At 34.6% G+C, this 12,641-nt stretch overlaps 1 protein-coding gene across 3 annotated transcripts in view; it reads right to left on the reverse strand.

The window, feature by feature from the left end:
• Nucleotides 1–2,583: 2,583 nt before the first annotated feature.
• Nucleotides 2,584–12,641, reverse strand: part of PPP1R12A (protein phosphatase 1 regulatory subunit 12A) — a 165,649-nt gene continuing 155,591 nt past the window's right edge. For all 3 annotated transcript variants that reach the window (XM_068971175.1, XM_068971174.1, XM_068971173.1), the window contains 3 exons: nt 10,291–10,338; nt 7,350–7,400; nt 2,584–4,881 (listed from right to left, as the gene is read on the reverse strand). In XM_068971175.1, coding sequence (XP_068827276.1) covers nt 4,795–4,881; nt 7,350–7,400; nt 10,291–10,338 — 186 coding nt within the window. In that variant the 3' untranslated portion in view covers nt 2,584–4,794. The remainder of the gene's footprint in view (nt 4,882–7,349; nt 7,401–10,290; nt 10,339–12,641) is intronic.

Here is a 12,641-nt window from a genome sequence, read left to right on the forward strand (position 1 = left end):
GTTTTGAGTACAGGTGTCCTTCAGCGTCTGTGGGGGATTGGCTCCAGGATCACCATGGATACCAAAATCTGTGGATACTCAAGTTCCTCAAATAGTACATAGTACAGCTGGCCCTCTGAATCTTACAGATGCAGAGGGCCAACCGTACTTTCTTTCTGGGTGGGGTCATTTCTGAATTAATGTGAATACAAATTTTATCTGCTGTACATATTGGTATTCCACATTTACACTGAGGGAGAAAAATCTGCTGCTAAAACCATAGCTCTACCAATGCTGCCTATCCGGAAAGATTCCAGATTTAAGCTCCCATCACCAATTAAAAAACCTATTTTTTTAAGGCTACAAAAGATCTGCACATATATGAAAATCTTTACAAATTTATGATGGTCTACTAGGCATAGTTAGAATTTGCACCAGGAAATCAACTAGTTGCTTAAGCATTGAAAGCATTAAACCTTTTAAGAATCTCAGTATAGGGCGAATAGTTTAAAGTCCTAAGGAGAAAAAAATTTAATGGGTGTGGGATCAAGAATGTGAGATTAGAGAAAGAATGTAGAAGAAAAAAAAACCCCAAGAAACACCATCTCAACATGTAAAACTATAAAACTAAGCAATACAGAGGAGAAAGTCCTAGATGAGGAATTTGGGAAAAAACGATCACCACCACTAAATTTAGGTAAGAGATTAGCTTTGTACTAGGCTTGGAATGTTGACCCAGTTAGTAATCTGTACATCTCAGCTTTCTCACCGATAGCCACCCAGCCTGTTGTTTAAAGATCAAACTAGATAGCCCATTGAAACAGACCTGTATCAAAACAAACCTATGAGAGTAATTTGAGTGTGGGGAAGGGGAGAGAAGGTAAATCCTTCTCTTTTCCACTTCCATTCTCATTAGACCTGTAAGACAAAACACAGGTCCTACAAACTGAATATTATCCAGGACACAATCTAAGACTGCTCATTTCTTCTCACATTTCCCTTTCTTTTCCTCATCAGCTTTTTAAAATTAATTAAAAGACAGTTAATGTCTATAACCTGTATGTTTACTGAAATTTAAGCAATGACAAGCTGGGACAACCTGGCTCAAAAATGCCTACTTCTAATAAACTTTGGAAAACTTGTAATAAAGTTTTAAGTTACAGTAGTAAGAATTACTTATGTCATTTTATTATAGAATTTTAAACTTCTGGCTCCTATGTTTTTAAATTTATTACTTTGTAATCTGATCATCTGGTGGGCTTGGAACAGCAACATGACACCAAAGAAAGCACTCTGTTGTTTCATAGCACATAACCCCAGAGACCCTTTCTAAAATGAAAGTCAAGAACCATACTTAGCTACTTAAAGATACTTAATAGGAAAATAAAGTACTTCATTCTACACCCAACCATTTTTGGACATTTCTCATATGCACTCCCTGACACAGAGACCACCCACAGTATAAAATATGGAACATCACAGAAAAGACTGCTTATCAGTCAGCTTTCATCTTTGCAACCAAAGGTTTTCTCTAGCAAGATATGACTAATGGATTGTTAAAAACTGGTCAGAGAGTTAGTTCTGTATTCTGCTTATAATGACAAAGTGGAGGACAACCTACAAGGCTGTTATTTCTTATGGGAAATACAATGTACTAGTCTGGAAACAATCTGACCTCTGGATATTTGATTCTTACACCACTCATTGAGTGCTGACACTGGGAGTCATGATTGTTTCAGATTTGCTGGGAAAGACTAAGTGGTAATAGGAGGAGAAGGGGACGAAAGAGATGAGACGGTTGGATGGCATCACTGACTTGATAGACATGGGTTTGAGCAAGCTTCGGGAGTTGGTGATGGACAGGGAAGCCTGGTGTACTGCAGTCCATGGGGTCACAGAGTCGGACATGACTGAGCAACTGAGCTAATAAACCCTTAAGCAAAAGAATAAAGCAGCCTACTGAATTAGTGAATTTCTACTTTACTTTTGATATGAATACTCTCCTAGATAGTTCTATAGCCGTTTTGCTTTTGGTTTGACATATTTGCATGTGAAATTCTTTTCTGTATGCAGGAAAAACAACAGGACTATCTATCATTCTGTAAGCATGCACAGGGAAAGTACTGGTTGTGGAAACGAGAATTCAAGTCTTGCTGTATTAATTTGTTAAACATAGGCTTTACCACTGCAAGTCTTCTACCAAAGTTCCCAGAGCAGAGATGTCTCTTATCTACTTACAGATGTATAGTTAGATTGGGGTTGAATTTAGGACAGTTCTAGTTTGGAGAATGATCTACTACTTTACATTTCACTGGAATATTATCTTTATCTGTATTCCCAAGTCTATCTCTGCAATTAAGAAAAAGCACAGGTTTAATTTAGAAGCCACAAAATACTTAGGTAAATGAAGTCTTATGCTTACAAAGCTACTATCTTGAAACTCACTTTCATCATTATTCTTTACCCACTTATAAAAAAACTAGTTCTCAGATTCTGCACACAGATAGCTTTATGTAAAATATATAAACATTTGTTCAAATTGATACACAGATTGCATAAATATGGCAATTAAGCTTAAATTTACAGATGTGCATGTACAATGTTGTGCAAGTTATCACAATATTACAATTTCAAAAATTATTCCAATGGAATCCAAGTAAAGCAGTTAGTGAAGATACCCATGCAGAATTTAAATATCAGAACAAAGTTTTAAACGTCTTCAGTAAAAGTTCACACATTTAAAATAGTTTTATTCATTTTATTTGTATATGTCAAAATACATTTTTATTTCCAAAATAGTGGGTTTTGCAACTAGTTTCATGCAGAAACAAGGTCTGCTCAATACTACCAATAAAATCAATATAGCACAGTAGCTGTTCAGTTTTAGATACAAAGAATAAATAACCTAAATACAAAACACTAAAATATTAGAAACACGTATTTAATCATTCTTCACAGGCATCCAAACTTCACAAATATAATCCTTAGCATGCCCAACTGTTGTGCAACCAGAATATGTTGCAGTCACTCAAACTGATCAATTATCTGTGTTTTACGTCCACATAAGACCATGGAAATTCTCTATATTCAGACCCACCATTCATACAGTTCAAATGTAACCAAAAATAAATTCCCACAACTATCCTTGTACCTTTAAAAATCAAGAATCCTGAGCTTGGTAGTAAGAGCATAACCTTATATCTTCATAAAACCAATCAAGAGAGGACTTAAAATCCTGCTTACCAAAACACCCTTTCCCAACCCCAACGTAATCTAAAATAGGCAGTAGAACACAATGACCTTTTAAAATGAAGGGGTACAAATTCACATTTAATATAGTATACAATACAATCAATAATACAATTAGCTACTATAAGCTTTACAATGTACAATTTATTCAAATGGCTGAACTGTTCAGTGGTTAAGGAGACAGTTATGTGCCAGAAAGATATAGTACTTTTTGCATGGTTTAATGAAAATATAAAAGCTATTTGTCCAAATAAATGCCATCTTCACTATTTACTTGGTTTTGCTTTTCTTTTTTAAAAAAGGCCACTGAAATGTATAAAATGGTCTGAACATGATGGTGGTATCAAAGTCAATGCCTCTTCACATGGCAATAACAGTGCATTTAACATGAACTCACGGGTTAAGTCTGCAAATGATTTCAGAGCATTACTTTGGCTAGCACAACAGTTTTAGACAGCACTCAGATAAATATAGGTACGTGAAATGTGAAGCAATTATCTTATGCAACTTTAATTATGGTTGAATACTATCAAATGAAAACTGCAAATAAAAGTAAAAGCATTTTACAGTAGAAAACTTTTGTAAAGATAGGGCTCCACATAATGTGTTAATTTAAGTCTTTATATCACTTTGTTAGTAAGTTTTGTTCTTAACACTATTATGGAGTAGCCTACTTTGCATTAACAGACATTTGAAATAATAGTCAAGCATGCCATGTGGTGGTCTAAAAATCAAACAATACACTTATTTATATATACAGCATCACTCAGTACCTGCTAAAATGAATGTGAAGATTACAGAACCTAACATCTTATACTACAATAATAAAAAACAAACAAAAACAAAAAAGTGACCAATGAAGGCAGAAAATAGGACTTAAAAGAATCTAATCTCAATTGACTTTAAAGCATTCATAAAAGGAATAAATGCATATTGCACAAACAGTGAAAGCAAATGTTCCACCAAGCAATTCAGTTCCAGGTGGGGGCAACAGCATTAGCCTAATATATGACAATGATTGCAGAGGAGCAAGCGTTCCTTTCTGTAAGTGAGAAAGCTGTGAGACGACAGAAAGTCTGCCACATGAAGAGTTAGAAGGAAAAGGTACAAACCCAAACTTAGATGTAAAGCAAAAAACAAAACAAAATAAAATAAAATTAAATATTGAAAAACTGGAAACTGTGGCACATCAAAAAAATGCTGAATAACTGTCTTCTGTGAGAGCTGAGTTTTTGTTGACACAAAAGTATTTATGTACAACTAAGGCTTACTGGTTAAATATCTGAGGCATATCTGGCCTTGAACACTTTCCTTATATGCTGGAGCTGTAAACAAGTTTTCTCAGTCATAAAAAAAATTCTTCTCAGCAGCTGCATTAACATGAAACAATGGTCTTGATACAAGAAAAAAAAAACACAGAAAATTAAACAAAACTCCTAGATAAGAGGGCATTTGGCAGGATATCCAAAAATGACAGTCTCCAAGGCTTCTTCCCAGGTCTCCAGTGACGGTCAATTATGGTCCACTGGGCTACTAACATGTGCAACTCCATTGCTTGCTGCTTTTTTATTTGGAAAGTTTGCTTATAACTCTGATCAAGGCCCCATTTTCGTCTTTTAGCCTCTGGTTGTCCGCTTTCAGGTCTGGTAACATCTGTGAGAGGAAAAACAGAAGAAAACGTTTGAATTCAATAATAAGATTCAGCATTCCTCTTTAAATGTTATGTTTGCCACAAGACACATGAACAAGCTTTGTCAGTTATAGATACTTCTAAGGACTAAAACATGTATCAGGAAGAAAGAGGCCCCTCCCCACAATTTGTGAAGCTAATTAGTTTAATAAATGATGAAATGAAAGGTTTATTCTCCCGAAGTTATCAACTGAAATGTACTGAATCACTTGACATCATGACTCACAAGCATACCATATTAGAGCAGCCAAGGAAAGGAAGACTGTTTTTATGTTAGGACAGGCTCTTAAAGGGAATTCCTTTAAGAGTTTCTGTTAGCCTAAATTAAGGCCTTTTGCTTTGTTTCATCAGACCTCAATCCACACTGTTACTCCACAAGAAAACCTGATTATTTAGGGAAGTTTTGAGGGAGTCAGACTTGTACATAATGTTTGATCCAAGATAGGTGCTCAATTAAATGATAATAAAGCAATTACTACTCTCATTAGACTAAAATAATTTATAAGCCAAAGTAATAAGTCTGAATTTCTTAAAATATCCAAGCATAGAAAATACTACTAGTGTTTGGAGTAAATCAAAAAACACACCCTTACACCCTGAAAACGTATCAAATATTTTTTATTTTTTATAGACAAAGTGAAGGAGGGGGTGGAAACACTGTAAGTTAATTGGGTTTTCTACTAAGAATGATTTAAATGACATGTGCTCTGCCAGATTTGATAGGAAATGGAATAGCTTATATTTTGGACATTAAAACATACTTTCCAAGATAATTAGGTCTCTTTCCTCAGCTTTCAAAATGTACTAGGTTATCAGTTTAGATAAAAGTAAAACTACCTGCAAAACTATCTTATGCAAAATCTTCATGAGAAGTTTAACTTTATGTGGAACCAATCAATTCTTAACCTGTGCTCTGAATGTATGGATATAAAATATAATAAAATATATAAAAATATACTATTAGGATAAACTTCAGATTACTATATTTTATGATACCTCTAGAATAGAGAACTGAGTAATATTAATTAAGATGGTTCTGACTTAAATGACATTATTTTGAAAAGCAGGTAATTTATGTTTAATCTTCAGCTTCTACATATATTAATTATATATAAAATACCACTGTTTGTGTTCCATTTTCTAGTAAAGAATTAAAGTCATATTTTTAAGTACTAAAACATTTTAAGAGCCAAAAATGTACACAAGCTTTGTAGAAGTACAGATAAGTCTTCTATCTAAATGCTGAGATCATTCCCTTAGTTTACTGCAGCTTATCAGTCACAATACACAATTAGTGACACTTTCTAACATTCTGAGAAGCCATGCACAATTAAACAGTTACATGACAAGTTCCAGACACAATGGCATTAATTTGTAAAAGTGAGCTCAAGACACGCTTACTAATACAAGAACACCTGCCTGGCTCTACTAAGAAGAAATGATGAAACTATAAATTATAGATTCACAGACTGCAGTTGCCTACAGAACCCTGAGCGCTTGGCTACCACTCTTGTCAAGGCCCTATTCTCAGCCAGCAGTCGCTCATTTAACTCTCTCAGAGTTTGAATTTGCTTTATTTGGTGCAGATTCTGCAGGAATCAGAACATAAAGAAATAGAAAATAAAAAATAAGAAAGTGGAAGAGTACAATGAAAATATAAGAATCATAGGCAACAAATATAAGAAGAAAAAATTAAGAGTCTTAAGAGAATATTCCATGAAATTTATATAAGTAAACAGCGCAGTTCTAGAATCTTAGCAAACGAAATACACAAACAAACAAAATCCAAAAACATTTTCTCCAAAGGTATTCAATAATGTTCCAATAAGATGGTTTCTTATTTGGTTAATAATTCAATAGAAAAACATTTAAATCTTAAAATTCTAATTCTATGGGCATAATATCCTTTGCATTAGTTCATTAATTTATAATATTATTTTATACAAGCCAGTGTAATAAGAGCTAATCAATTAATTATATTATGCTTTTCTACCTGCAAAGAATGTACCTTCCAATATTCAAAACCAGTCTATTTTCACAGGTGATGCAGAGTTCAATAAACTGTACCTCTGTCCACTACTCTAACGTCCTTCATTTTCAAAGAACATTTTTGCATGATCCCCATTTACCATCTTCCCCCCAGGGAACAGAATATTTGAAATGTAAAGAATAAATGATACATTCCAAATCTTAGTCAATATCATCTTATTTATTCTATACCTGAACATCAAAAGTGCCATAAAAACAGATTAACAAAAGAATTTGAGTTTTAAATACTTTTCTAGCTCACCTAAAACCTGACTTTAGGAAGAAATAGAAGCACAAGACATAGATAACTCACGAAGTGCATGAGCAACTCTGGGAACAATGCATGAACACAATGTCTATAGCACTGTGAAACTGAGTTTACACCGCAGCACTGTTTACTTACTTTCAGCTCTTCTTCCATTTCAGATATTCTTCTTTCTAGAGCTCTTCGTTCCTAGATGAATTTAAGGTATTAATGTTACTGATATAATTATTATACTCCTAAATTTTCTTCTAAATTGTGAAACAGTGACACTTTAGGATAAACAATCAAATCAGGAGCAGTGTAGAAAAGGATGTGATGCCAGTGATGTGTAAAGAGCTCTCCAAAATTTGAGAGAAATAAATATGAAGATCATTACTTTACTACTTCCTATAAGCTCTTTTTTTAAAGCTTTGACCTTCTGGTAAAATGCCACATAACATGTTCAAACTGTTTTTAGTTTACATAAAACTAGGGATAGAGTAAACTGCTACTCAAGACTGAAGATTGCACAGAAAACGAAAAAAAAAAAAAAAACTCACACAGAGATGCAATTACTCTACAGTGATAAGAAGCAGAAAAAGCAAGAAGCAAACGTGACTCAAGTATGTGTATTTTAAAATTTCAAAACAGTCTAAAAGATGGTTATCCCTCCACCCACAATGTCTACTAGTCATCATCTGTCCAGTCGACTTTAGAGCTTTGTATTTAGTTTTATACTCTGTGTAGCATTAATGCAGTGAATCTAATAAAGAAGCAACTGTAGCATTTATTTTAAACCACTTCGTTTCAAAGAGTGACAGGCAAAGGCAACATACAGTATATTACTGCAGTGTGCACTTTTATCCTCCCTTAAATAGTAAGCATTCTAGGGTGTTATGCAAGAAGCAAGCAGCAGTAATTAATGTGCTTAAAACTTTGGTTAGGTCATACCGCCGAGAAGATACTGACTCTTGCCGGTCACCTTTCAGATACAAACCATTTAAATTTAGTTTAATCACATTGACACTATTTCCAAGACATTCTTTCCCAGATTAATAATCAATGCTGATACTTAGTAAAGCAGTACATTTACTGTAAATGTTAACATTTTTAGGGTATGTGATTTTAAAAAACAGATGGAATCCTATTCATAGGCTTATAAGTATCGTGTTTTTCTATTATATTAGCATGTTTAAACATTATTAGGAAGACAAAAATGTTATTTTTGATAAAAAGAACTTTCTCCTAGTTAACAGTACAGCCACAACTCATTCATAAAAACTACCGCACTTTTCAAATACCAGGACATGTAATATTTGATCCTCATAACTGTGTGCAATATCAGCAATAGAAAATTTCCTCCAGCTGCAGGGAACACCCTCATCAGCCTTAATTTTATTATGTGTCTTCAAGATTTTAACTAATTAGTGGTAAAGCAAGACAAGAACACTATATCGAATTGTCAAACTGCCAACTGTAAAGTTGCAGGCAATTTCTTATATCTGAGAAAGTTGTTACCATTTAAAAATATGGTTAAGAGAAAAAAACGCATATAAAGTGCTTAACTCAGTGCCTGCCTGGTATGTAAGACAGTGCTAAATGAAAGTTAGCAGTTATTATCAGTACTATGACTACCAACGTCTGTTAAAACTGAGAGTAGACTGACTGCTTTGTAATTTATCTGCATTTGACAGGCAGAAAAAGGTCAGGTGGGAATGTCAGAATATGAACATGGGTATATTATTTAAATGCATAAGCCTAGATGAAAAATATCACTTATCTCTGCATGATAGGGAGATTTTACTTTCATCTTTTGCTAAAATTTTTGTAATAAACACATTTTCACAAAAAATTAGATATTCTTTCAAAATGTGACTATCTCAGAAACAAATAATATTTGAAGTATATGGTAATCCATGTCTTTCACCCCAACTATTAGTATGGATAAAGGAGAACTGAAAACATTTCTTCACTATTTCTACATATCTTGGATATAAAATTCCATAAGTTATACTGTGATGTCTAACATTACATTTAATATAATTGATGCTAAAATTTAGCAATTACAAGTTAGATCAATAGGTTTTCAAAAAGCCTAGAACAATGATTTCTAAAACCTGATGAAATCATAATAAAACTAGCAGTTATTACACATTACAATTTAGTAAATGACATAGATAACTTTTTGTCTATGATTCTGCATTTATATCATTTTTCTCCTTTTTAGGGGGTTTAAAAAGGTAAGTTGGCTATTTTTGAAATGGAATGGAAGAAAATATACCAAGTACTCTTGACTCTCTTTGATCTAGAGATCACAGCTCCACAGTATGTAACTTCTTCTGTGGCTGAAACCTTGAAAATCTAGCCACTGCTCAGTAGTGTTACAGGTACTCTTTAAGCATTTTTCCATTTACTTTTGATCATTTATATACATCTTCAACTGTTCAGACTAAACTTGTGGAGTTATTCCTATGCCCACTGCCAGATCCCTGAGCAATAATAGTAATAATAAAGGGAGAAAAATACAAGTGAATATATCACAGCCAGACAAGAAATTGTAGAAAGACATAAAATGGTAAAAGGATTTTCTTATACTAATTTTTTGGTTTAAAAGAGCCTGCTTAAGTTAAATATCTAAACTCAAAATTAAATATTAAATTAACTTTAAAAAGAATTCAAAGCTTTGGTCTCCATACCTTAAAAAACTTTAATAATGGAAGTATTTTATTTTTGCAAAGAATTAAACCAAATGTATATATGATTAATGTGTTTTAAGAATATCAACACAGACAATCAGAGAGAGATAAATGGTATTTTAAAAATATCAGATTCACTACCACAGTGTGTATGTTTCAGAATTAAGATATGTTTTTTGGTCCATTAAAAGAATAACACATTAAATTAAATTTTATTTAACAAGGTAATTTTACCCTGTAAGACTCTATAAAGAGGATAAGCTAGAAAACATTCATAGTCAAATTAATAAATATCAATTTAAACTAATTAAAACTACCGTCCATAAAAACAAAACTAAAGAAAACCTATTATTGCTTATACAAAAAATAAAGGGGGAAAATGATTCATTAAGATCAATACTTACCCTTTTTTCCATTTCTAATAGTGACCTATCAGCAAATCTTTCTTGTCTCTGTAAGGAGGTAAGAAACATAAAGAGATGTAAGTGCAATAAAGATGGGGAAGGGGAGAGGATCATAGTAACTGTGTCTCTGTGTGTGTGTGTGCATGTGTGTGTGCGCACAGGTGTCTGACTCCTTATGCCCCCATGGACTGTAGCCTGCCATGCTCCTCTGCTCTTGTAATGCTATTCAGGAGGAGTAATAATACAGTGTGAGTAAAGAAAACAGAAAACAAAATTTGTACCGAAATTAAAACAAATATTTATTAGAGGAATGCTTAGACATCCTCTATGTATCATTTTGCCTCGTCTTTACAGTTAAGCCGGGAGCAAGGATGGTTGACTACTGGGCATAAAGCCAAAAACACCCCAGTCTTCCCTCCCATGCGCAAGTTCTCTGTCTACACACAGTGAAGAGAGGCTAGCCCGCAGGCTCAGATTCCAGGACCCTGACTGAAATGTAGATTGGATCAGACTGTGTGCCTTTGCACCCATGCAGTCTGACCTGTAAACTGGCCTCTTCCTCTTTCATGGCTCTCTTAGTCTTGCTAGCTCTTTCTCTGAAGTTTCCTTTTCTAATCATCCATGTTCCAAAATTGGTAAGAAGGATCATATCTCTCATAAGAAATCCCAGCTACATAGCCTTTCTTTTCCTGGCAAGCTCAGGTCTCATTTTTCTGTTTTCTGCTTCCTGTACTATACAGTCAACCACAGACATCTCGAGATGAAAAGGACCTTTGGGGCTTTAAGCCACATGTTGCACTCAAAACCAGGGAGCTGTGCATGTGGGTACTGAGCACAGGGACAGTAAAAAAGCAAGTGCTTAGTTTTTATTTACAATGACCTCTGTTCATACATTTCCCTTGGGATTCCTGTTCAATTTACTGAAAATGAATTCATCAAAAGGTTCATTCCCCAGAAGCCAATGTATTGAATAACCAATTTTAAAAATTTACCAAGAACAGTTTTTGCTAACTACTAAACAAGAATGCTCTTTTATGGTCATTAACCACAAAACATCCTTTAAAAAACTACATATATATACACACACACAAACAGTTCATCGTGATTAAGCACAATTTCGTTAATTTGGCAACTCAAAAACATTTCTTGATGTAATTTTCTCTTCTGTCAATCCTTTCAACATTCATATTTTTGTATCATCAGGGTTTGTAAAGCAGTTACTCTTTGATCCTTCTTGCAAGATTTCTTTTTTATAGTTATAATATATAAATTAAGATCTAATCATGGCCATCTCCCCTTCCTGGATCACAGCCTTCATGGTGAAGGGGCTTGTGTAACTCAATGAAGCTATGAACCATGCTGCGCAGTGCCATTCAAGATGGATGGGTCATAGTAAAGAGTTCTGACAAAACATGGTCCACTGGAGAAGGGAATGGCAAACCACGCCAGTATTCTTGCCGTGAGAATCTCACGAACAGTATGAAAAGAAAAAAGATATGACACTGGAAGATAAGCCTCCATAGGCTGGAAGAATGATTCCCAGGTGGCTCAGTGGTAAAGAATCCACTTGCCAGTGCAGGAGACGCTGGAGACATGGGTTTGACCCCTGGGTAGCGAAGATCTCCTGGAGAAGGAAACGGTAACCCACTCTGATATTCTTGCCTGGAGAATCGCACGAACAGAGGAGCCTGGTGGGCTACAATCTGTGGGGTCGCAAAGAGTTGGACACGACTGAGCACTTACGTATGCACACAGGTCGGAAGATGTCCAATATGCTACTAGGGAAGAGCAGAGGGCAATTACTAATAGTTTAACTGACTATGTGAAAGCCTTTGACTGTGTGGATCACAAGCAGCTGTGGAAAATTCATTAAAAAAACGGGAATACCAGACTATCTTATCTGTCTCCCGAGAAACCAGAGAAGCCAGTCAAGCAACAGTTAGAACCAGACATGGAACAATGGACTGGCTGTAAATTGGGAATTTAAATGGTCACTTTGCTTATTTAACTTATATGCAGAGTACATCAAGCAAAATGCTGTGCTGGATGAGTAACAAGCTGGAATTAAGACTGCCACAAGAAATATCAACAGTGTTAGATATGCAGATGATAGTACTCTAATGACAGAAAGTGAAGAGGAACTAAAGAGCCCCTTGATGAGGGTGAAAGAAAAGAGTGAAAAAACAGCTTAAAACTCAACATTCAAAAAACTAAAACCATCGCATTTGGTCTCATCACTTCATGGCAAATAGATGAGGAAAGTTGGACAGTGACAGATTTTATTTTCTTGGGCTCCAAAATCACTGAGGGTGGTGACTGCAGCCATGAAATCGAAAGACATTTGCTCCTTG

This window comes from Capricornis sumatraensis, chromosome 4, assembly GCF_032405125.1.
Source record: "Capricornis sumatraensis isolate serow.1 chromosome 4, serow.2, whole genome shotgun sequence".
Classification (NCBI taxonomy): Eukaryota; Metazoa; Chordata; class Mammalia; order Artiodactyla; family Bovidae; genus Capricornis; species Capricornis sumatraensis.